The following is a 26,385-nucleotide window of genomic DNA, read 5'->3' as shown; positions in this document are numbered from 1 at the left end:
CCTGGGCATCTTTCTTTTGGTGTTTTTCAGAGTAAGTACAAAGGCCTCTTTAGTGTCCTAAGTTTTCATAACTGTGACCTTAATTGCCTACCGTCTATAAGCTGTTAGTGTCTTAGCGACCGTTCCACAGGTGCATGTTCATTAATTGTTTATGGTTCATTGAGCAAGCAGTGTTTAAACCCTGTACAATGAAGATCTGTGAAGTTATTTGTATTTTACAAATTATCTTTGAAAGACAGGATCCTGAAAAAGGGATGTTTCTTTTTTTGCTGAGTTTTCAAATACAGATCCGAATTTGTTGTGCTTAAGATCCCGGTGTGCATGGTTAAGCTATGTACAGGGCTTCATATACCCCTTCAAAGTCTCTAGCCTCTTTCTCTTGTTATTTATCTAGTGCGCTCTCTTTCTCGCTCACATGCGCAAACATTTACCACCCATACACACATTATGAAACGCATACAGCATTGTCTCACATTTTTCTTCTCTATATGTCAATCCTATATTTAGTACTTTGTTGCTATCCCACACTCTCCCTGACTACTTTATGACAATGGAGTTTTCCATTTCTGATGATAGCCTGCCTTCCTTTAACCCCTTTAACCTCTGTCCACAACCTTTGACCTGCCACCACTCTGCCCCTCTGATGCCCCAAAATAACCCTCTTTAAAGCAGGTGACCCCCAGTCACCTCCCCCTAGGGTGACCCTAAGCCCCCTTGAGGAATACTCAGGTCCCTGAGGTTCTCTGCGGTCTGTTCTGGTCTGCGTCCTAAGTGGCTCCCTATCCACAGGCCTCACAAGACTTGTCTGAAGGTCCCCTGGTACTAGGTGAAAAAAATGAATGGAAGTACATTATATGGACACTGTTTAGTGACAAAAATAAGGGTTAAATAGATGTAAAAAAAATATAACAAATGTTTCCTAATCTTTCTTGTATCTCTCAGATATAGGAAATACACTTCAGAACAAACTTCCTTTAGATTTTTTCGGGGGGGCTATCTGTTGTTCCAAGTATTGAATCTATTTTCACATTACTCTCCCCTTGTACCGTAAAATAACTACACACCCTCCCCTCCCATAGAATACTAAAAATAATGTTTACGACCACAAATAAAAATAACTGTAGCGACCCTGTGTTTATAAACGTAGATATCAACTTTGCCACTTCCGCATGCTTTTGTGACACAGTCAATGGCACGCAAGGCTATGGGCCAGAAGGTTGAGGGATCACCGACCACCGCAAACGACCTCACTCTCCCTGCCTGTTCCATTAATTACAGGTCGATCAGAGGCAGCTGCAGGCAATGATCAGCTAGGAGGAAATCAGACTTTCAACATTTTGATGCCATATTTATAATTATGTAAAATATATGCAACACATTTTCCGCCAACAGGTTTCTGTACCAATGCACCACACAACCAATAAACAAAGCATACCGACTTCGGGAACTTCAATATCATAGTTTGCATTTTCAACACCACAGTAAATAGACTATGTCAATCTCAACAACCAGAAAACATTTACATTATTTAGCAGACGCTCTTATCCAGAGCGACTTACAGTAGTGAATGCATACATTTCAAAAAATAAAAATTCTCCGTACTGGTCCCCCGTGGGAATTGAACCCACAACCCTAGCGTTGCAAACAGCATGCGCTACCAACTGAGCCACACGGGACCACCCTACCTTGTAAGCCTACCCAGTAAATAGACTATGTCAATCTCAACAACCAGAAAACACATCCCTCCCTACCTCGGGACTTATTTCCATTGTAGTACATTTTTTTTGTTAGCATAAATACATGTACATGGATACAGACATATTACAGAGGTTCAGACAAATAAATGCTCAACCTCCAGATGAGAGGGGGTTAAAGTACAATTCTAACAAGTTGGTTTTGGCTTGTCTGTAGCTTATTCTTTAGATCAGGGATCATCAACCAGATTCAGCCGCAGCCAATTTTGTTCTTGAACGGATTGTCGGGGTGCCGGAACATAATTACGAATAATTTGTAGACTGCAAATTGACCACAAGAAGCCCAAATAGATATGATATTTGACTAAAACATAATAATTTCAAACCTTGCTTACATTTGATTACAAGGACATGTCTCTCTATTTTGCATGGGAATACTTGAGAACATGTTTCTTAAATTAAAATCACTTTGAGCTGATTTCCTGGTGTTTTCACAGTCTTATGTCCAACAATGAAAATTCCATACCAAAATGTTTATTTAATTTGTAGTTATTTATAAAACCGCCCGCGGGCCACCAGTTGGGGAACCCTGCTTTAGATGTTTGGAGCTGCTTGTAAACCATGATGTGCAGGCATAATCAAAATGACACTGGACTACCACACTTGCTAGAGTCTTTAGGGTGTCTATAGCTAGGTTTCCAATTGGCGACAGACTTTCATGCGAATTTTCTAATATCTGCGTAAAACCACATTTCCGATCAGAGTTGCATCCCCATCAAATTGATTTGTTGCAGATAAAAATCTGTGCTAAATACGTAGTGCACTTAAAATGACCTTTTGCGGTTAAATTCCCATGTACTGAATAAAAAATACAAGTTAAATGGGTTTCCAGCACATTTTCAACTCTAGGTATACTGATGGTTTAGTCACAACAAATGTTTCATAGGTATAGCGAATGTGCCCACTCTGGTATTGGCACATGCGCTCTAGCCAACAGCTTGCAGATACAGTGGGGGTAGGCTACCTACATAATGAGATTATTATGGACAAAACTGCGGAATTATTTTTATTGGTCAAGAGATAGCCAAGCATCGATCATCATGTCACTACCCTGATCAGGAGGGGGTGCTGAGGAAAAAACTAATTGGCTGGGCCCTGGCTCCCAAGTGGCTAGGCCTATGCCCTCCCAGGCCTACCCATGGCTGCGCCCCTTCCAAGTCATGTGAAATCTATAGATTAGGGCCTGATTTCCTTATATGAACTGAAACTCAGTAAAATCTTAGAAATTGTTGCATGTTGTGTTTATATTTTTGTCCAGTATATTTTGGACAAATGTACATATGCCTACAGGAGCCCTTTCTAGTAGGCTAATTAGATTAAAACATTGTGACTGGTTGTATTTATGCCACATATAAAAGCTAATGCATTTAAAAAGTTAAATGATACATATTTAGGATATATTGAAGCATTAGGTTCTAGGTGCGCGAGGAACCTTGGAGAAGAGGAGAAGAGACAGGCAGAATACACACATTAAACTTTACAGAATAACTGGGCCTGCCGGGACATACATTATATATACAAAAGTATGTGGACACCCCTTCAAATGAGTGGATTCGGCTATTTCAGCCACACCCTTTGCTGACAGGTGTATTAAAAATGAGCACACAGCCATGCAATCTCCTTTGACAAACATTGGCAGTAGAATGGCATTGCTGAAGATGTCAGTGACTTTCAAAGTCTGGGACTTATAAACAAAGTCTGGGACTTATTTCCATTGTGGTCCTCTTGAAGCAAGATGGCTAGGGAAGATCGAACACGGTTGAACACAGTAGGACAGCGAGATAATAAAACAAAAAACAAAGAAGAACATCTATCTCATCATTGCATTTACATCCTAGGGGTCATTCATATGGGCATAAAATACAGTTTTTTACTTTATTTTTAAAGCTGCCCAGAGAGGACGTCATTTTTATGGGAAGAGGCAACTCATTCCACTCTGAGGCTCCAGTATACAATAAATGACCTTTCCCAGCATTATACCTGAACCTGTATAAGCACACATTAGCAACACCTGATCTGGTGCTGTGAATGTGTGCATTCCTAAAACAGGGAAAGTAATCAGTTAGATATCTGGGCGCAGAACCATAAATACTCCTGTAAACCAAACCCAGTCTAACCTGGGATACCCAAGCCTCAACAGGCAGCCAGTTGAGTTCCTGAAAGCAGCTCCTGCCTATCTGAGTATGTGAACTCACCTTCAATACTACCCTGGTCAGCTTATTCTGGGATATCTGGAGCTTCCCCTTCATAAGCTTAGATAGAAGTACTAGCGTAGTCAAAATGTCATTGAATGAGGGCAGTGGCTAGCACTTTCATGGAGTCCTTATCAAGCAGCTTGGACTTTCTCGACCACATTTTGTCCTGTCATCAACCTTCCCTAGCACTTTAGTGGCCATGCTCACACCTCCCAAGCTTCCATCAAGGATGCATCCCAGGTAGCTATCAGATGTTTTAGTAGTCAGCACCTCAACCCGAACTCCGCTCTGATTTCAGAGGACCTACTCAATTTAGGTCTGGATGCAAAAACAATTCCCTCAGTTTGACCTAAGTGCAGAGATAGCTTATTATCTCCAAACCCTTTGCTAATGTTAGTAAGCTCTGTGCTAAATATGCTCTCCAACATAGTTTTACTTTTGTGAGACACCAGAAGTGTAGAGTCATATGCATAAAGAAAAAGACAACAAGAACAACCATCTTTCATATTGTTAATATACAGTAAAAACAGTAGAGGCCCAAGCACCCTCCCCTGCGGAATGTCACAACTCATTGGTTTAGCCTGACACAATGAACCATTAACCTCTACTACTTGCTTCTACTTGATAAATAGGACTACAGTGGTTAACTGTATCAAAGGCCTTTTGTAGGCCAAGCAGTACCATTCCACAGAGATTTACCTCATCAATCTCTTTCCAGACGAATCAAATCAAATCAAATGTTATTTGTCACATGCGCCGGTGTAGACCTTATAGTGTAGACCTTATAGTGAAATGCTTACTTACAAGCCCTTAATCAACAATGCTGTTTTAAGAAAAATAAGTGTTAAGAAAGTATTTACTAAAATAAACTAAAGTAAAAAATAATAAAAAAAAAAAAAAAAATGAAAGAGCAACAATATAATAACATAAGTGTAGGCTATATACAGCGGTTACCGGTAGAGAGTCAATGTGGGGGGTCACAGGTTAGTTGAGGTAATTGAGGTAATATGTACATGTAGGTAGAGGTAAAGTGACTATGCATAGATAATAAACAGAGAGTAGCAGCAGTGTAAAAATGGGGATGGGGGGGTAATGCAATAGTCTGGGTAGCCATTTGATTAGCTTTTCAGAAGTGTTATGGCTTGGGGATAAAACCTAAACTTGGTGTTCCGGTACCACTTGTCATGCGGTAGCAGAGAGAACAGTCTATGGCTAGGGTGGATGGAGTCTTTGGCAATTTCTAGGGCCTTCCTCTGACACCACTTGGTATAGAGGTCCTGGATGGCAGGAAGCTTGGCCCCAGTGATGTACTGGGCAATACGCACTACCCTCTGTCGTGCCTGCGGTCGGAGGTCGAATAGTTGCCATACCAGGTCGGCGGTGCAACCAGTCAGAATGCTCTTGATGGTGCAGCTGTATAACTTTTTGATGATCTGAGGTCCCGTGCCAAATCTTTACAGTCTCCTGAGGGGGAATAGGTGTTGTCGTGCCCTCTTCAAGACTGTCTTGGTGTGTTTGGACCATGATAGTTCGTTGGTGACATGGACACCAAGGAACTTGTAGTCAGTCAAGTAAAGTAGACATGAATCAGTGGAGTATGTTTTACTAAAACCTGACTGAAAATCATACATTAGACTTTGTTGACATAATTCATACATTTTCTCATGTACAAATCTCTCCAGGATCTTTGATGTTATACTGAGGATAGATACAGGCCTATAATTCCCAGGGTCAGACTTTATCCCCTTCTAATACAGAGGTATAACTTTTGTGTGTTTCATGTCCCTGGGAAAGAAGCCTTGTTCAAGAGAGTGATTAACGACATGCGTAATACAAGAGGCAATTTGCTCAGCAGAATCTATGTGAAACCTTGCAGGAATAGTATCCAGGCCTGTGTCTTCTTATATAATGTAGAAGTTACATTAAATGTGGAAAAATAAACAGTGTGTGGAACAGGACAGAAATAGCCAGGAAGAACAGGTGCGTTTCTGACAGGCTGTGTGGTTTCAACACTGCTGACTGAGATTGTCTTGAAATCCAACACTGAGATATAGTCCCTTGATTCCGAGGAAGAAGAAATAGGACCTTGAGGGGGAGGTTTAGGATGGGACGGAGACGGTAGGACTAGTGATAACCTGAACCTGCAGACCACTGGCCCTCGATGACGTCTGTAAAATCCTTTATGAACACTAATGAGCCGAGCCAAGCTGCACTGTTCTGGCCTGCTCATGAACACACTGTAGTTGCTGGAAACCCTGCTGGAATGGACAGTGTAATAAGATAATATCTACACCAGTGCAGTATGATTAAGGTCAGCACAATACTAACTTGAGCCTGCTTACCACTTGCTGATCTGGTGATATAAGTGTCTCACAGACTCATGCAAGTTTAGGAACTATTAAGAATAATTTGAAGTTGTTGTTTGGAACAGTCAAGTTCCCAAATCATCAAAACCAGCCAAAATTGGGTTTCCTGAAAGCACAAAGATCATCTTACATCTATTATAGGCAACGGACAAAAATTATGTTACTTAGTGTTTCGAAGCTTTGTAGAAACTCACCCCAAAGGACTTGTCATGCTATATACACTTGTTGAGATTACCTTTGTAATTGTAAAGCCTGGGACATCATTGCCGCTACGCAGTTACATACAATGAGTGTACAAAACATTAGCAACACCTGTCCATGACATAGACTGACCAGGTGATTCCAGCTGAAAGCTATGATCCCTTGTTGATGTAACTTGTTAAATCCATAATTGAGACATGAATTGTATGTGTGCCATTCAGAGGGTATCAGTATAGATGCCTCCTCCGTATCATCACTCAACAGAGTTAGATTGTAAAACTGTCCCACTGGCATGGAGGATTAGCAAGATTAGTGAGGGAGAGCTTTACAGCTACCGGTATTTCAAAGCACTGCCATCATCTCCAGATATAGACTGCTTCAACAGAGCTGGAAACTGATGGATGATTGAATGATACTGTATTAGGACCTGTAAATGTGCAATTCAGTATCAGATGAGAAAAACAAATTCCCTCTCAGGAGCATTAAAATAGTATAATATTTGATTCTATTTCTAACTGATCTCATTTTGTTTGTTTGTTTGACGTTGCTGCTGTAGGTCAGATAAGAAGCCTCCTCCGTGCTCTGAGGGTTGTAGTAGTGAGTCGACCTCAGGAAGCAGGAAGCAATACGGAAGAGTCCATCAGACCCAGACGTCGGGGCTGCCATGGTCCCAGCCCTGCTCCAACTCCTCCCCTGCTGGGGACAAGATGGAGCGGCTAAAGGTGATCCGTAACCATAGCAACAGCCTCCGCCTGGGTCGTCTGGCGTTCTTCAGACACCTGGAGAAGGTGGAGACCATGAGGATCTTCTGGGAGCTGAAGCACGTAGAGCTGGAGGGAGACCCACAACAGGTAGACCTTACGCCCGACCACTCACCTGTACTCCTCATCTTCTGCTCTGTACCCCCAAACCTCATTCATACCCTAACCCTCTTATATACTCTAACCTATACCCATCCATCCTCTTACCCTTTACCCTCGACAGGTAGGGTCTTCACCCCATTCCTCACCTGTATCAAATCAAAGTTTACTGGTCGCCTACACAGATTTGCAGATGTTATTGCAGGTGCAGCGAAATGCTTGTGTTTCTAGCTCCAACAGTCCTGTAAAGAGTAAGGCTATCATCCCAGATCCTCACCTATATCCCTCTCCAAAAGGTAAGTCTTGCAACCAAATCCTCACCTGCACCTGTACCCCTCATCTCCTCACCTGTACCCCCTCATCCTCTCATCTCAACCCCAAACCCCGATTCATACCCAGCAGCTTACCACCCTGCATCCCACTGCTGGCTTGCCTCTGAAGCTAAGCAGCTTTGGTCCTGGTCAGTCCCTGGATGGGAGACCAGCTGCTACTGGAAGTGGTGTTGGAGAGCCAGTAGGAGCAATGGTGGGAAAAGTACACAATTGTAATACTTGAGTAAAAGTAAAGTTATGTTAATAGAATATGACTGAAGTGAAAGTCACCCATTAAAATACTACTTGAGTAAAAGTCAAAAAGTATTTGCTTAAAAATATACTTAAGTATCAAAAGTACATGTAATTGCTAAAATATACTTGAGTAGTGAAAGTATATTTTACAGATAGCCAGTGGCACACTCCAACACTCAAACCTAATTTACATAATTGAATGAGTCCGCCAGATCAGATGCAATAGGGATGACCAGGGGTTTTCTCTTGATCAGTGTGTGAATTGGACCAGTTCCCTGTCCTGCTAAGCATTCCAAATGTAATGAGTACTTTTGGGTGTCAGGGAAAATGTATGGAGTAAAAAGTACATCATTTTCTTTAGGAATGTAGTGAAGTAAAGGTAAAAGTTGTCAAAAATAGAAATAGTAAAGTACAGATACCCCCAAAAACTACTTAAGTAGTACTTTAAAGTATTTTCACTAAAGTACTTTACACCACTGAGTAGGAGGCACTACAGGCAATAGTTAGGCACTATAGGCTAATGATCATTTAACTGATGTCAGACAATACATTGCGCACTTGATCTCCCACACCCAGCAGAGAACTGCACTCAGCTTGCATTTTGACTCACAGCCATAGCCTAGTCTACAGTTGAAGTTGGAAGTTTACATACACTTAGGTTGGAGTCATTAAAACTTGTTTTTCAACCACTCCACAAATTTCTTGATAACAAACTATAGTTTTGGCAAGTTGGTTAGGACATCTACTTTGTGCACGGCACAAGTCATTTCTACAACAATAGTTTATAGACAGATTATTTCACTTATAATTCACTGTATCAAAATTCCAGTGGGACAGAAGTTTACATACACTAAGTTGACTGTGCCTTTAAAAAGTTTGGACAATTCCAGAAAATGATATCATGACTTTAGAAGCTTCTGATAGGCTAATTGACATAATTTGAGTCAATTGGAGGTGTACCTGTGGATGTATTTCAAGACCTACCTTCAAACTCAGTGCCTCTTTGCTTGACATCATGGGAAAATCAAAAAAAATCAGCCAAGACCTCGGAAAAAAAATTGTAGACCTCCAAAAGTCTGGTTAATACTTGGGAGCAATTTACAAACGCCTGAAGGTACCACGTTCATCTGTACAACAATAGTATGCAAGTATAAACACCATCGGACCATGCAGCCGTCATACTGCTCAGGAAGGAGACACGTTCTGTCTCCTACAGATGATTGTACTTTGGTGCAAAAAGTGCAAATGAATCCCAGAACAACAGCATATGACCTTGTGAAGATGCTGGAGGAAACGTGTACAAAAGTATCTATATCCACAGTAAAAGGAGTCCTATATCGACATAACCTGAAAGGCCACTCAGCAAGCAAGAAGCCAATGCTACAAAACCGTCATGAAAAAAGCCAGACTACGGTTTGCAACTGCACATGGGGATAAAGATCGTACTTTTTGGAGAAATGTCCTCTGGTCTGATGAAACAAAAATAGAACTGTTTGGCCATAATGACCATCGTTGTGTTTGGAGGAAAAAGGGGGAGGCTTGGAAGCCAAAGAACACCATCCCAACCGTGAAGCACGGGGGCGGCAGCATTATGTTGTGTGGCTGCTTTGCTGCAGGAGGGCCTGGTGCACTTCACAAAATAGATGGCACCATGAGGACGGAAATGATGTGGATATATTGAAGCAACATCTCAAGACATCAGTCAGGAAGTTAAAGCAAATGGGTCTTCCAAATGGACAATGACCCCAAGCATACTTCCAAATTTGTGGCAAAATGGCTTAAGGACAACAAAGTCAAGGTATTGGAGTGGCCATCACAAAGCCCTGACCTCAATCCTATAGAATATGTGTGGGCAGAACTGAAAAGCGTGTGCGAGCAAGGAGGCCTACAAACCTGACTCACAGGTTACACCAGCTCTGTCAGGAGGAATGGGCCAAAATTCACCCAACTCATTGTGGGAAGCTTGTGGAAGGCTACCCGAAACGTTTGACCAAAATTAAACAATTTAAAGGCAATGCAACCAAATACTAATTGAGTGTATGTAAACTTCAGACCCACTGGGAATGTGATGAAAAAAATAATAGCTGAAATAAATCATTCTCTCTACTATTATTCTGACATTTCAAATTCTTAAAATAAAGTGGTGATCCTAACTGACCAAAGACAGCGATGTTTTACTAGGATTAAATGTCAGGAATTGTGAAAAACTGAGTTTAAATGTATTTGGCTAGGGTGGATGTAAACTTCCGACTTCAACTGTATATAGGCTATGGCTGCCTATTATGATTATTGCTGTTATATTAGGAACTGAGTGAGTAGTGTTTGGTCTGATGCTATTTTGAAAGCCAAGAAGAAAAATGAAAAAATGAAAAATTAAGTACATGACAATTATATATTTTACTTTATGGGGTCTGAATGCTGAGTTAACCTCTACGGGATCGGTGTGCCCCCCCTCCCCCGCGCGGGACGGTTGAGCTAATGTAGGCTAATGTGCATAGCATGAGGTTGTAAGTAACAAGAAAACTTTCCAGGACATAGATATATCTTATATGGGCAGAAAGCTTACGTTTGTGTTAATCTAACTGTTAATCTAGTTATGATAGTGAAATAATACCATGCTATCGTTTTAGAAGATTGCACATTTATTAACTTGAAAATGTATCAATAAACCAATTATGCACATTTGGGCAGACTTGAAACAACATTTTGAAAATAAATGCAATGATTCATTGGATCAGTCCAACACTTTGCACATACACTGCTAATTTGTACCTAACCTGAAATAATACATTATGGCCTTTCTCTTGCATTTCAAAGATGATGAAGAAAAGTGTTTTCTTTGTATTATCTTTCACCAGATCTAATGTCTTACATTATCCTACATTAATTTCACATTTCCACAAACGTCAAAGTGTTTCCTTTCAAATGGTATCAAGAATATAGATATCCTTGCTTCAGGTCCTGAGCTACAGGCAGTTAGATTTGGGTATGTCATTTTAGGCAAAAATTTAAAAATAGGGTCAGATCCTTTTAAGGCTTCCAAGCTTGCTAGGACAGACCAGATACAACTTCAATTAGCACTGAGGTGTGAAGTGAGAGGTGTCGATGCCTTTGGGCCCAACAAGTGGCAGGAGTTTCTTGCAGCCTGCTCTATCCAGAGACCTTTAAAGTCCCCTCTCGCTGTTCAGAGACCATCCACTGCCATCTTCTACAAGAAATCTACCTCCAGAAATGAAAGCTTCTCCCAAGAGGGTGTGACACCTACTCCCGTTGCCTGCTGCACTGCTGCTTGGATTCCACCTGGTGATCTGTTAACCATCTGCCCTGGCCTGTCTCCCCCTGTCTGGTACAGGTACCTCTACCACACTCCCCCCTCTCTCCCGAGCTTTTGCTCGGCTCCAGCACGTACACAATGTTGGGGCGAGTGACTGAACTCACAATGGCCAAGTTGTTATATATTAAAAAAATTATTGTGCATTTTGATATTTTTCTATTTGCTTTTTGACTCCTACATGCTTTGTTGACTATGAACTTTCTTTGTTACCCAACCATGGGACAGACTATGTTTGTTCCCACACTCGGGACTCTGACTCTCTATTAGTAACACAGATTGCAATCTGTCCATAGGACCACTTTGAGCCATACACTCCACAGAGCTGGGCCTTACGGAAGAGTGGCCAGAAAAAAGATTTGCGAACATGTTTGGTGTTTGCCAAAAGGCATATGGGAGACTCCCCAAACAAATGGAAGAAGGTACTAGGGTCAGATGAGACTAAAATTGAGCTTTTTGGCCATCAAGGAAAACACTATGTCTGGCACAAACCCAGCACCTCTCATCACCCCGAGAAATCCATCCCCACTGTGAAACACGGTGGTGCTGTGGGCATGATTTTCATCGGCAGGGACTGGGAAACTGGTCAGAATTGAAGGAATGATGGATGCGCTAAATACAGGGAAACTCTGTTTCAGTCTTCCAAATATTTGAGACTGGGACGGAGGTTAACCTTCCAGCAGGACAATGACCCTAAGCATACTACTAAAGCAACACTCGAGCGGTTTAAGGGGAAACATTTAAATGTCTTGGAATGGCCTAGTTAATGCCCAGACCTCAATCCAATTGAGAATCTGCGGTATGACTTAAAGATTGCTGCGCACCAGCGGAACCCATCCAACTTGAAGGAGCTGGAGCAGTTTTGCCTTGAAGAATGGGCAAAAATCCCAGTGGCTAAGCTTATAGAGACATACCCCAAGAGACCTGCAGCTGTAATTGCTGCAAAAGGTGGCTCTACAAAGTATTAACTTTGGGGGTGTGAATATTCCGTTTTTTTGTCTTATTTCTTGTTTGTTTCACAAGAAAAAGTATTTTGCATCTTCAAAGTGGTAGGCATGTTGTGTAAATCAAATGATACAACCCCCCCAAAAATCTATTTTAATTCCAGGTTGTAAGGCAACAAAATTGGAAAAATGCTAAGGGGGTGAAAACTTTCGCAAGTCACTGTAATATTGATGATGTGGTTGTTACTGACAAGAAGCACATAGCTGAGCTCTTTAATCACCACTTCATTATGTCAGGATTCCTATTTGACTCAGCCCATCTAACATCTAACATTTCCTCATCTCCCACCTCTTCTAATGCTTCTAGCCCCGATGCTCCTCCCTCTTTTTCCCCTGGCCCATAACAAAGTTTCGCCCTGCAGGCGGTCACTGAGTCTGAGGTGCTAAAGGAGCTCCTTAAACTTGACCCCCAAAAGACATCTTGGTCAGATGGTTAGACCCTTTCTTCTTTATGGTTGCTGCCCCTATCATCGCCAAGCCTATCGATTGACCTTTTGAGAGTCTCTCCTCTCTGGGGAGGTTTCCATTGCTTTGAAGGCAGGTTCGTTCTTTATTTAAAGGGGGAGATCAAGCTGATCCTAACTGTGATATGCCTATTTCTATTTTGCCCTGTTTATCAAAAGTGTTGGAAAAAATGTGTCAATAATGAACTGATCGGCTTTCTTGATGTCTATAGTATTCTCTCTGGTATGCAATCTGGTTTCCGCTCAGGTTAAGAATGTGTCACTGCATCCTTAAAGGTCCTCAATGATGTCACCATCGCCCTTGATTCTAAGTAATGTTGTGCTGCTATTTTTATTGACTTGGCCAAGGCTTTTGATACAGTGGAGCATTCCATTCTTGTGGGCCGGCTAAGGAGTATTGGTGTCTCTGAGGGGTCTTTGGTCTGGTTTGCTAACTACCTCTCTCAAAGAGTGCAGTGTATCAGATCTGCTGTCTCAGCCACTGCCTGTCACCAAGGGAGTACCCCAAGGCTCGATCCTAGGCCCCACGCTCTTCTCAATTTACATCAACAACATAGCTCATGATACTGTAACATTTTCATCTGTTTAAAGTACATTTGATGACATGATAATGTTGGCAAAGTTGTTTCCTACTAAATCAAATCAAATGTTATTTCACCTTACAGTGAAACCGCTAGCGGGACACCTACGACAACATCCGGTGAAATTGCAGAGCGCGAAATTCAAAATACAAAAATCGTAATATTAAACATTCATGAAAATACAAGTGTCTTACATCATTTAAAAGCCTAACTTCTTGTTAATTCAACCGCGTTGTCAGATTTCAAAAAGGCTTTACGGCGAAAGCATACCATGCGATTATCTGAGGATCAGAAATCACTTACCTTTCAAGATCTTCCTCTATTTTCAATCCCAAGGGTCCCAGCTACACAATGAATGGTCGTTTTGTTCAATAAAGTCTTTCTTTATATCCAAAAAAGTCAGTTAAGTTGACGCCAATGATCTCAGTAATCCACTCGTTCAACTTGCATACAAACAAATCCAAAAAGCTACTGGTAAAGTTCGTCCAAACAAGTCAAACAATGTTTCTAATTAATCCTCAGGTACTCTAATATCAAAATAAACAATACTATTTAAGACAGAGAATAGTATGTTCAATAGGAAATATAAATAAGAGCGCACACCTCATTCACGCGTCAACAAGACTACTTTTCTAATGAGAGACACCTTGGAAAAACTACAACTACTTGTTCATTTTTCAAGAAACAAGCCTGAAACCCTGTCTAAAGACTGTTGACATCTGGTGGAAGCCATAGGAACCGCAATCTGGGTCCTATCTATTTGTATATCCCATAGGCTAGCATTGAAATGGCCTGTGACCTCAAAAAATAAAAATCCTAGATGGATTTTACTCGGGTTTTTGCCTGCCATATCAGTTGTTTTATACTCACAGATATTATTGTAACAGTTTTAGAAACGTCAGAGTATTTCCTATCCAATGCTACCAATTATATGCATATCCTAGCTCCTGGGCTTGAGTAACAGGCATTTACTTTGGGCACATCAATCATCCGAAATTCCGAACACTGCCCTGTATGCCGAAGAAGTTAACCAACAATGCAGTTTTAAGAAAAAATAAGTGTTAAGTCAAAAATAGATGAGTAAAATATAAAAAATAATAGTAACAAATAATTAAAGAGCATCAGTAAAATAACAATAACGAGGCTATATAAATGGGGTACCGGTACAGAGTCAATGTGCAGGGGCACCGGTTAGTCGAGGTAATATGTACATGTAGGTAGAGTTAAAGTGACTATGCATAGATAATAAACAGAGAGTATCAGCAGAGTATAAGGGTGGGGTGGGGGGGTGGAGGGGGGCGCAATGCAAATAGTCTGGATAGCCATTTAATTAGCTGTTCAGGCGTCTTATGGCTTGGGGGTAAAAGCTGTTAAGTCTGTTGGACCTAGACATGGCGCTCTGTTACCACTTGCCGTGTGGTAGCAGAGAGAACAGTCTATGACTAGGGTGGCTGGAGTCTTCAACAATTTTTAGGGCCTTCCTCTTACACTGCCTGGTATAGAGGTCCTGGATGGCAGGAAGCTTGGCCCCAGTGATGTACTGGCCCGTACACACTACCCTCTGTAGTGCTTTGTGGTCGGAGGCCAAGCAGTTGCCATACCAGGCAGTAATGCAACCAGTTAGGATGCTCTCGATGGTGCAGATGTATACATTTTTGAGGATCTGAGGACCCATGCCAAATCTTGTGAGTCTCCTGGGGGGGAATAGGCTTTGTCGTGCCCTCTTCACAACCGTGTTGGTGTGTTTGGACCATGATAGTTTGTTGGGAATGTGGACACCAAGGAACTTGAAGCTCTCAACATGCTCCACTACAGCCTCGTCCTATGAGATTGGGGGGTGCTCGGTCCTCCTTTTCCTGTAGTCCACAATCATCTCCTTTGTCTTGATCATGTTGAGGGAGAGGTTGTTGTCCTGGCACCACACGACCAGGTCTCTGACATCCCCCCTATAGGCTGTCTCATCGTTGTCGGTGATCAGGCCTACCACTGCTGTGTCATCGGCAAACTTAATGATGGTGTTGGAGTCATGCCTGGCCATGCATTCATGAGTGAACAGGGAGTACAGGAGGGGACTGAGCACACCCCTGAGGGGGCCCTGTGTTGAGGATCAGCATGGCGGATGTGTTGTTGCCTACCCTTACCACCTGGGGGGGGGGGGGGCGGCCTGTCAGAAGGAGGTGTTTAGTCCCAGGGTCCTTAGCTCAGTGATAAGCTTTGAGGGCACTATGGTGTTGAACGCTGAGTGTAGTTAATTAATAATAGCATTTTCACATAGGTGTTCCTTTGTCCAGGGTGTAATCGGCAGTGAGGAGTGCAATACAGATTGCATCATCTGTGGGTCTGTTGGGGTGGTATGCAAATTGGAGTAGGTCTAGGGTTTCTGGGATAATGGTGATGATGTGAGCCATTACCAGCCTTTCAAAGTACTTTATGGCTACAGACATTCAGGCAGGTTACCTTAGTGTTATTGGGCACAGGGACTATGTTGGTCTGCTTAAAACATGTTGGTATTACAGACTCAGTCAGAGACAGGTTGAAAATGTCAGTGAAGACAGTTGCCAGTTGGTTAGCGCATGCTCGGAGTACACGTCCTGGTAATCTGTCTGGCCCTACGGCCAATCAAAGGATTTCTGCCAAAACCACTATTACCCCTATCTTTACACCCTCACCACCAATAGAGCCTAAAAGTGGCCCTGTTGAGGACAAGCATTAAACCGTGTGTTCACTCTCCTATTCAGAGCGTTGTTTTTAGCCTGCGGTTATGTATGTGTTTGTTTGTGTGTGTGTGTTTTTCTGTGTATGTGTGCATCACAGGAAGTTGGTGGCACCTTAGTTGGGGAGGACGGGCGTGTGGTAATAGCTGGAGCTGAATAGGTGGAATGGTATCAAATATATCAAACACATGGTTTCCATGTGTTTGATGCCATTTCATTCTCTCTGCTCCAGTCATTATTTTGAGCTGTCCTCCCCTCAGCAGCCTCCACTGGTGTGCATTTATTTCTCTATGTATTCTGTACTGTACAGGCACAGGTGCTTTCTTACTGTGGTGTTGTACTGCCCTCTGTTGGTGAAAAATGGCAGCTACATTTACCCTGATGAAGACAGCTTGTCTGTCAAAACGTTGGACCTAACATTTTTGCATCTGAGCTCCTAGAGTGTGCGTCTCTCCTTCATTTATTTTTTAAGCCCTACGTTTACACACCCATCAGTATCACCAGCTTGTTTTACGTAGGATCCCAGCTGCTTTAAATAAGCATCCCAAATGGCACCCTATTGGTCCTGGTCAAAAGTAGTGAATATGGACCAATTTGGGACGTAGCAGGATCTATTCTAGCCTCGCAAGCTGCCTGATCTCACAAGTTTACATGAACGTTCGCTATGTGGAACAGGCCGAACATGCAACACAGCACACACAGGCTGATGTAATACCTCACTTCTAACGCTGGTGGAGGCTATGGCTCTGTGAATCTGCATTGAGAGCCCCTCTCACAAGCTGCAGTGTAATTATGGTGAGGACGGCACTGAATCCAGCATATAACTATTTAGAGCCACAAGGTGGTGTCTAGGGACTGAGTAAAATGTAGGGATATTTCACAATAGTTAACCAGAAAGCCACAGTAATGTGCTGCTACTGAACATGCCATAATTGTTTTTCCGCTATAGTGTATCTGTGTTGATTTTTTTTTACTTGTGCCCATAAGTGTGTGTACTTGTAGAGGTCAGATATCCAAACGAAGTGGTCTAGTCACAGCGATGTATTTTTGTCAGTGCGTACAACTAAAGTAGGCAAAATTATCAAGATCATTTCAAGTAAAATCTCCTTACAAAATAGCTGTTTGTGCACCACAGCAGGCTGAGCAGCAAATGAACTGTGCTCTGCTTTCATTTTCTATTTATACCACTGTTTGCCCAAGCAACAGCCAATGAGAGCCCAAGGAAAGGTTCCAATTAGACTCTGGGCTGCATGTAAGTGTAACTCAAGATTCCTGGCTATTTAAATCAGATCTCTCTCTCTCTCTCTCTCTCTCTCTCTCTCTCTGTCTCTCTCTCTCTCTCTCTCTCTCTCTCTCTCTCTCTCTCTCTCTCTCTCTCTCTCTCTCTCTCGGAAACATATGTTTACATTTGCCAAAGCAAGTGAAATAGATAATAAACAAAAGTGAAATAAACAGTAAACATTACATTTACTAAAGCTCCAAAAGAATTAAGACATTTCAAATGTCATATTATGTCTATATACAGTGTTGTATTGATGTACAAAAGGAAAAATAAATAAACATAAATAAAGGTTGTCTTTACAATGGTGTTTGTTATTCACTGGTTGCCCTTTTCTTGTGGCAACAGGTCACAAATCTCACTACTGTGATTGCACACTGTGGTATTTCATGAATAGATATGGGATTTTATCAAAATTGGATTGGTTTTGGAATTCTTTGTGGGTCTGTGTAATCTGAGGGAAATATGTGTCTCTAATATGGTCATACATTTGGCAGGAGGTTAGGAAGTGCAGCTCAGTTTCCACCTTATTTTGTGGGCAGTGTGCACATAGCCTGTCTTCTCTTGAGAGCCAGGTCTGCATTTGGCGGTCTTTCTCAATAGAAAGGCTATGCTCACTGAATCTGTACAATATATTTCCTTAATTTTGTGTCAGTCATGGTGGTCAGGTATTCTGCCACTGTGTCGTCTCTGTTTAGGGCCAAATAGCATTCTAGTTTGCTCTGTTTTTTGTAAATTCTTTCCAATGTGTCAAGTAATTATATTTTTAGTTTCTCATGATTTGGTTGGGTCAATTTTTTTTGCTGTCCTTGGACTCTGTGGGGTCTGTTTGTGTTTGTGAACAGAGCCCCAGGACCAGTTTGCTTAAGGGGCTCTTCTGTTGGTGATGGCTTTGTTAAGGAAGGTTTGGGAATCGCTTCCTTTTAGAGGGTTGTAGAATTTAACGGCTCTTTTCTGGATTTTAGCGGGTATCAGCTTAATTCTACTCTGCTTGCATTATTCGTTTTTTTTTACTCAATTGTCATACTTGAGTAAAAGTAAAGTTAAAGTAAATACTATGCATAAAATTCCTTATATTAAGCAAACCAGACGGCACAAATTTTTAAATTTACGGTCAGCCAGGGGCACACTCCAACACTCAGACATAATTTACAAACACAGTATTTTTGTTTAGTTAGTCCGCCAGATCAGAGACAGTAGGGATGACAACGCGTTATATTGATAGGTGTGTGAATTGGACCATATTACTGTCCTGCCTGAGCATTTGAAATGTAACAAGTACTTTTTGGTGTCAGGGAAAATGTATGGAGTAAAAAGTAAATTATTTTCTTTAGGAATGTAGTGGAGTAAAAGCAAAAGTTGTCAAAAATGTAAGTAGTAAAGTGAAGTACAGATACCCCCAAAAAACTACTTAAGTACTTTACACGTCCCATGTTTCATGAGCTGAAATAAAACATCCCAGAAATGTATCATATGCACAAAACGCTCATCTATCTCACATTTTGTGCACACATTTGTTTACATCCCTGTTTGTGAGCATTTCTCCTTTGCCAATATAATCCATCCACCTGGCTAGTGTGGCATATCAAGAAATTCATTATCATTACACAAGTGCACCTTGTACTGGGGACAATAAAAGGCCACTTTTAAATGTGCAGTTTTGTCACGCAGTTTTGTCTCTCTGTGCAGAAAACACTGGACATGCCAGAAACTTCAAAGATTGAAACTATTTTAAGGCAGTCTGACAGACTTCTAAAGTTGATTTCCAAAATGTATCAAGGTTTGATAGAGGCTTTTCCTGGGGACACAAAATATGTGAACCAAAAATGTGAGGGAGACCTGGGAGACACAAGTGATGATGATGAATGGATACAGATATGTTTGAATGCCCAGTCATGTTCATATAATATCAGACATAAATTATTGCAGTTTAAGACCATCTATAGAACATGCTATATGACAGTTAAACTGAATATCATGCACTCAAAGATGTAATTCTGCTGGAGGTGTAAAACACAAAAGGGGACATATTCGCATATGTTATGTTCACGTGAAGGCTGGCTGAATTCTGGCAAAGAGTATGTTCTTTCATCTCAGCATGTCTACAGATTCTCCCTCCTCCCTGTTTTTGTTTGCTTGGAAATGTTGATGCTGGAGACTGACAGAAGAGACTGTGTAACCTAGCACTTATTGCAGCTAAGAAATGCATTGCCATTAATTAGACGGTTGGTTATCCTCCCACAATGTCACAATAGATGGCAGATATGTCAAGTCATGTTTCACTAGATTTGATTTATTACAAGAGGCATACTGTGCAACTTTCAAAAGGTCTGGATGCCTTATATGGAGTACTGTACGACAAAAGGAGTTTGTATTGAAAACATGCCCACGTCAGGGGAGATACAGTGCATTCAGAAAATATTCAGACCCCTTCACCTTTTCAACATTCTGTTACATTACAGCCTTATTCTAAAATTGATTAAATAATTGTTTTTTCTTCATCAATCTACACACAGTACCCCATAACGACAAAGCAAAAACAGGTTTTTAGAATTTTTTGCTAATTTATAAAAAAACAAAAAACAGAAATACCTTATGAAATACCAATGAGTCTCGAAATTGAGCTCAGGTGCATCCTGTTTCCATTGATCATCCTTAAGATGTTTCTACAACTTGATTGGAGTGAACCTGTGGTCAATTCAATTGATTGGACATGATTCACAAGGCACACACCTGTCTATATATAAGGTCCCACAGTTGACAGTGCATGTCAGAGCAAAAACCAAGCCACGAGGTTGAATGAATTGTTCGTAGAGCTCTGAGACAGGATTGTGTGTAGGTCCCCAAGAACACAGTGGCCTCCATCATTCTTAAATGGATGAAGTTTGGAACCACCAAGATACTTCCTAGAGCTGGCCACTCGCCCAAACTGAGCAATTGAGGGAGAAGAGCCTTGCTCAGGGAGGTGACCAAGAACCTGATGGTCACTCTGATAGAGCTCCAGAGTTACTCTGTCGAGATGGGCGAACATTCCAGATGCTCAACCATCTCTGCAGCATGGTAGAGTGGCTAGACAGAAGTCACTCCTCAGTAAAAGGCACATTACAGCCCACTTGGAGTTTGCCAAAAGGCACCAAAAGACCATGAGAAACAAGATTTGCTGGTCTGATGAAACCAAGATTGAACTCTTTGGCCTGAATGCCAAGCATCACATCTGGAGGAAACTTGGCACCATCCCTACGGTGAGGCATGGTGGCGGCAACATCATGCTGTGGGGATGTTTTTCAGCGGTAGGCACTGGGAGACTAGTCAGGATCGAGGGAAAGATGAACGGAGCAAAGTACAGAGAGATCCTTCATGAAAAACTGCTCCAGAGCACTCAGGACCTCAGACTGGGGTGAAGGTTTACCTTCCAACATAACAATGACCCTAAGCACACAGCCAAGACAACGCAGGAGTGGCTTCGGAACAAGTCTCTGAATGTCCTTGAGCGGCCCAGCCAGAGCCTGGACTTGAACCTGATCGAACGTCTTTGGAGAGACCTGAAAATAGATGTGCAGCGACGCTCTCCATCCAACCTGACAGAGCTTGAGAGGATCTGCAGAGAAACTCCCCAAATACAGGTGAGCCAAGCTTGTAGCATCATACCCTCCACAATCACCCGACCTCAACCCAATTGAGATGGTTTGGGATGAGTTGGACCGCAGAGTGAAGGAAAAGCAGCCAACAGGTGCTTAGGATATGTGGGAACTCCTTCAAGACTGTTGGAAAAGCTGCATGATTCCATATGTGTTATTTCATAGTTTTCATGTCTTCACTATTATTCTACAATGTAGAAAATTGTAAAAAATAAAGAGAAACCCTTGAATGAGTAGGTGTGTCCAAACTTTTGACTGGTACTATATATATATGTATGTATGTGTCTATATTACTACATTAATATCAGAGAGAGACAAACTGATTTTTTAGGGTGGCTGCAATGTTGCAATATTAGTATCTTGAAACCTTCTTGTTGATAGACCATTTTTCAATATTCTCCGAGCTGCCTTGTTTGTTGTTGATACAATATTTCAATACTCTCAGAGTCACCTTGTTGATGCAATGCTTCAATATTATCAGAATGTTTCATTTCTCTGGTGAATAATGTACTGTAGACAGGCAAATGAAAAACATTATAAGGAACATCTCTGAATGCAGAGCAACAATGTTGGTGGGAAGCGCACAACACAATTACACTGTCATATTATACTTCATGTGCTGTTCCACAAGTACAGCCTATTGCAGGGGTTCTGTAACCTTTTTTACGAGTACCAATTTATAATTGATCTTACCATTTCTAAAGTTCTGCATGCCAGTTATGATGTTCATATAAGCATTGTAGGCTACTCAAATGTGCCCCAAAAAATGTCTAACTGCCCACTAAAGGAATAATTGTAGCTGGCTACAAGACAGAGACGCTGTTCATTCAGCAACACGCCACAGAGCTCCACTATGCCTACCTGTACCGATACGGTGCTGAATCACAGGTAAGGCCTTAATGTGTATATTTTACTTTTGTATTTCATGATTTTCTTAATTCCTTGGTCGGATTTGTTTGTCTTTATTTGTCCTTGTCGATTGTAGGCCTTAGTGTGTCCTTTGATGTATGCCTTTTTATTTTAATGCATGTGTAGGATTTATCTGGCACAGTTTGCAATCACAGTCAGCTGTTTTATGCTCTGGTTACTTTCACATTGATGTTGGTGTTTGAAGTCGGCCTTGATAGCATGTTTTATGCATCTATTTCGTGTTGCACTGTATGCCTGTTCCACAAGTAAATGAGTCAATGTAGCCTATGTATGATGAGGTTGAGTAGTACATTTTACACGCCATTCCGCAGACCTTTGAACCTAATATAAACCTAATATTGCAGTGATGCTTCATGTCTGTGGTCATTTCTGTTTGTTTTTGCTCTTTTCCAAATAGCATTTTGGAGAAAAATCACCCCAAAAATCACAGCCCCCTCCACCCCCAAACTACAGTCGTTCCGCGGCTATAGCTCTACAGTAATATTAGGCCTATGAGATAAATGACAGTGCCCTCCGTAGCAGTCTATTTACTTTCAAGCATGGTTGGCTATTGAATGAGCACTGGATAAATGGTTGCCTAATATTTGTTCCCATGCATCAAACACCTCCATTTCCCCCAAAGAACAATATGCTTGTAATACAGTTGATCAAGCACTAGAAGTTGTGCATATGCATGACCTGAGATGGAGACACTTTCCCATCAAGTTCAACATTTATAAATGCCAACCTTTGTGGGAAAACTGGCGCATGCTAGGTTTAGAGTATTTTTTGTACACACGCATCTTTGATAAATGAAGCCACTGTTCCTTACTGAGGTCAGATTATTTTCAAGTATACATCTAAGAGGTATTGCTCTCTAACCCCTGGTTACATCTCAAATGGAACCCTATTCCCTATATAGTACACTACTTTTGACCAGGACCCACAGGGAATAGTGCACTATGTAGGAAATAGGATGCCATTTGGGGAGCACACCTGCTCTATGCTCTCCCACCTGCTGTTGCCTGTTAAAGGTCCAGGAGACCAGGTTTCGACCACTGCTGGGATTTGGTTCACAGTGTGTAGAGGTGGCGTCGCACGGTCGACCGTAAATCAACCCCTCTGGTCAGACAGATAGGTGCCAGAGACCGCAGTCCAGATAGGGTGGCGATATCAGTGACAGTGGACCTGTCTCAATATGCAGTCCCCCAAGTCATCGCTTTACCTGCCATTTTTTAACAGTGCCTTCAGAAAGTATTCATACACCTTCACTAATTCCACATTTTGTTGTTTCACAGCCTGAATTCATACCCCATAATGACAAAGTGAAAACACGTTTTTAGACATTTTTGCAAATTGATTGAAAATTAAATACAGAAATATCAAATTTTATTTAATCGCCAAATACAACAGGTGTAGCCATTTATGTGAAATGCTTAATTACAAGCCCTTAACCAACAATGCAGATAATAATTTTTTATTATTTTATTTACACAAGTATCCCTTGCTATTGTTCAATAGACAATCAATCTTTGCCGTGACACTCCAAATTGAGCTCATGTGCATCCAATTTCCTTTGATCATCCTTGATGTCACTACAACTTGATTGGAGTCCACCTGTGACCAATTCAATTGCTTTGACATGATTTAGAAAGAAACACGCCTATCTATATAAGGTCCCACAGTTGACAGTGCCGGTCAGAGCAGAAACTATAGAACAGAAATAGGACACCACTCCTATAAATAAACTTAAATTGAAATGTTGTGACATTGATTGTCATTGCCTTGCACGCTGAAGAGTGCTGTCCTATTTATGTTTTTTGGACTACAGTATATTTAATACATTTTTAATTCAGGGATTAACACAACAAAATGTGGAATACGTCCGTCAAGGTGTATGAATACTTTCTGAAGGCACTGAATGTGTGGTCTGAGCGTGTGTGTGTCAGTGAGAGAGAGAGAGAGAGAGAGAGGTGCACAACAGATATGTACTTAGCACCTTGCCCACACAGGAGCATATGAGTATGTAGCTTGTGTGTGCGTGTGCGATAGAGGGAGAGAAAGATATAGAGGTGAGGAGCAAGCGACTCCACAACAACAGAAATAGTTAGTGCCTTGTGGATGTAGGCAAGAGTATGGAGAATATACTCTGCAGGCATGAAGTGCTGTGGACGAAGTTAAAGGATACCAGGCATGAGCTGCGTCCCAAATGGCACCCAAAGGGCTCTGATCAAAAGTAATGCACTCTACAGGGAATAGGGTGCCATTTGGGACAGAGCCAACGGTAGCACACACACACCTGTCCCCCTCTCGTCTCTGAGACAGCATGTTCTCTCCTTTTAGGTCCCTTGGCAGGCGGGGTGGAGGGTCGGGGGTCAGGGGAACATGGTCAATGGGGGGGGGGGTTGGCACAGCGTGACTGGACAGAGACGTGCCTGTCGTTCTGAGTGACTGAGAGGAGTGGGGGGGGAGTGTCTGAATGACAGTGCGATCAGATCAGTCAGAGAGAGACAGAAAGATAGGCCTCACTATTTCGTAACTGCTGGCGCCCACTGTGGTGCCCATGTCAACAACCCCAAACCGCTGCCGATCGCCCCACGAGACCCGATCGCCGCCGTCGACAAGAGAGCGACAGATTGAAATAATCCAGCCCTGAGCTGAGACTAAAAAGAGGAGCAGGAGGAAGAGGAAGAGCAGCGACTCTGAGATCTAAAACCACCAGTAGTTACCATGGAGAACTTTCTGAAGGATAAGGATATTTGGATAGTAGGCAGCGTGTGTCTGGTGGCATCATTCCTATGGCAACGGATCTGGAATTTATTCACCTACAAGAGGAAGAGGGGCAGGGAAACACCCTCCCCAGACATACAGGTACTAGTAGTTTGCTGTCTTAATGGGTTCATTCATACTACTGAGCTGAGCCAAAGTGTACTGTGCTGGCTGGTTTATGCATCCACTATTGTTGCTGGAGGACCATGTAAAAATAAAAAAGTATAGTTTAGGTCAGCATGATAGAGTAAAAAGCGTACATGATTGCAGGGCTTTGTGCATGCTCAGGTAGTGCAGGTGTGACTGGTAGAATCGTTTTGCGGAGGTGAGTTTTTGTTCGCCTTTTGACTCATCAGATTTTGACATTTTTGTTAGTGAAGCAAATTCTACACAGGATGTTTTGATGTTTTTCATCATCCTGTCATAATTGGTAGAGATGGTAGAGGATAGAGAGAGAGAGAAAGTGAGAGTACCAGTTGGCCTGTAGGCGGAAGTGATGTCTTGAAAGATGACACATTATCACCTTAACAGACATGTTAATCCATAGCGACTTTGAAATGCATACTCAAATGGCTTGACATGTAAAGACAGTGATAGTTTGTAGTCTTTGTCGTTACATGAAAGAGACTTTCCTGTACACAGAATAAGCCTAGTTTTGGACAAAAAATAACTTTCAATGAAGATTCTCAATTGTGCATGCTTTAAAATCCAGGACTAAGCTGGATTGGGAGCTCTGGTTTGCAGGATCAATTTATACGATTCTAGGCCCTAATGGCTAGGAAAGACCAACCTGGTCTCAGAGCATTTTGTATTATTCTGTACGTAAATCAGAGATACTCCACTTAGTATGATATGTTACATTTGGTATGGTTACATAAGGCAGATGTTTATATAAGGCAAAAATGAAAAGAGGGTGGTTGGGTTGACATAGAAAATGGATGTACAATGACACTCTAGATGATTCTGTGCTTCTAACTTTGTGGTAACAGTTTGGGGAAGGCCCTTTCCTGTTTCAGCACAAAGCGAGCTCCACACAGAAATGGTTTGTCGATCTGCGTGGAAGAACTTGACTGGCCTGCACAGAGCCCTGACCTCAACCCCATCAAACACCTTTTGAATGAATTGGAACGCCGACGGCGAGCCAAGCCTAATCGCCCCCTCATCAGTGCCCAACTTCACTAATTCTCTTGTAGCTGAATGGAAGCAAGTGCCCGCAGCAATGTTACAACATTTAGTGGAAAGCCTTCCCAGAAGAGTGGAGGCTGGTATAGCAGCAAATGGGGTACCAACTCCATATTAATGCCCATGATTTTGGAATGAGATGTTTGACGAGCAGGTGTTCACATACTTTTGTTCATGTAGTGTATAATATGAATTTGAATTCGTAACATATCATACGAAATAGGTGATGGACATCCACAAAGTACCGTAATTTCCGGACTATTAAGCGCACCTGAATATAAGCCGCACCCACTGAATTAAAAAAATATATATATTTTGAACATAAATGAGCCGCACATGTCTATAAGCCACAGGTGCCTACCGGTATATTGAAACAAATTAACTTTACACAGGCTTTAACGAAACACGGCTTGTAACAAAAATAAATAGGCTTTAACGAAACACGGCTTGTAACAAAAAATAAAACATTTGCAGTAAGCTTTAGTTGTCTTTTTGCACTGAGTCAATTCCTCACGCTGCTGTTTCCAACGTCTTATCATCAACTCATTAAGACCAAGCTCCCATGCAGCAGC

The 26,385-nt window shown here is 41.8% G+C and overlaps 2 protein-coding genes across 4 annotated transcripts in view; one reads left to right on the top strand and one right to left on the bottom strand.

Annotated features, from left to right (window-relative positions):
* The window catches only part of LOC115192295 (myosin light chain kinase family member 4), a 67,471-nt gene that overhangs the window by 7,816 nt on the left and 33,270 nt on the right, over positions 1-26,385 (top strand). Inside the window, exon 2 of one of the 2 annotated variants that reach the window (XM_029750620.1) lies at positions 7,073-7,367. In XM_029750620.1, the coding sequence (XP_029606480.1) occupies positions 7,073-7,367 (295 nt within the window). Of the gene's footprint in view, positions 1-7,072; positions 7,368-24,321; positions 24,734-26,385 lie in introns of those variants that run through there. The other variant, XM_029750621.1, reaches the window with a different exon arrangement.
* Positions 1-26,385, bottom strand: part of LOC115192296 (leukocyte elastase inhibitor) — a 98,980-nt gene that overhangs the window by 41,801 nt on the left and 30,794 nt on the right. The window lies entirely within an intron of this gene.

Source organism: Salmo trutta, chromosome 4 (assembly GCF_901001165.1).
Source record: "Salmo trutta chromosome 4, fSalTru1.1, whole genome shotgun sequence".
Lineage (NCBI taxonomy): Eukaryota > Metazoa > Chordata > Actinopteri > Salmoniformes > Salmonidae > Salmo > Salmo trutta.
The sequence above is the reverse complement of the archived record's forward strand: the minus strand, read 5'-3'. Positions and strand labels throughout refer to the sequence as shown.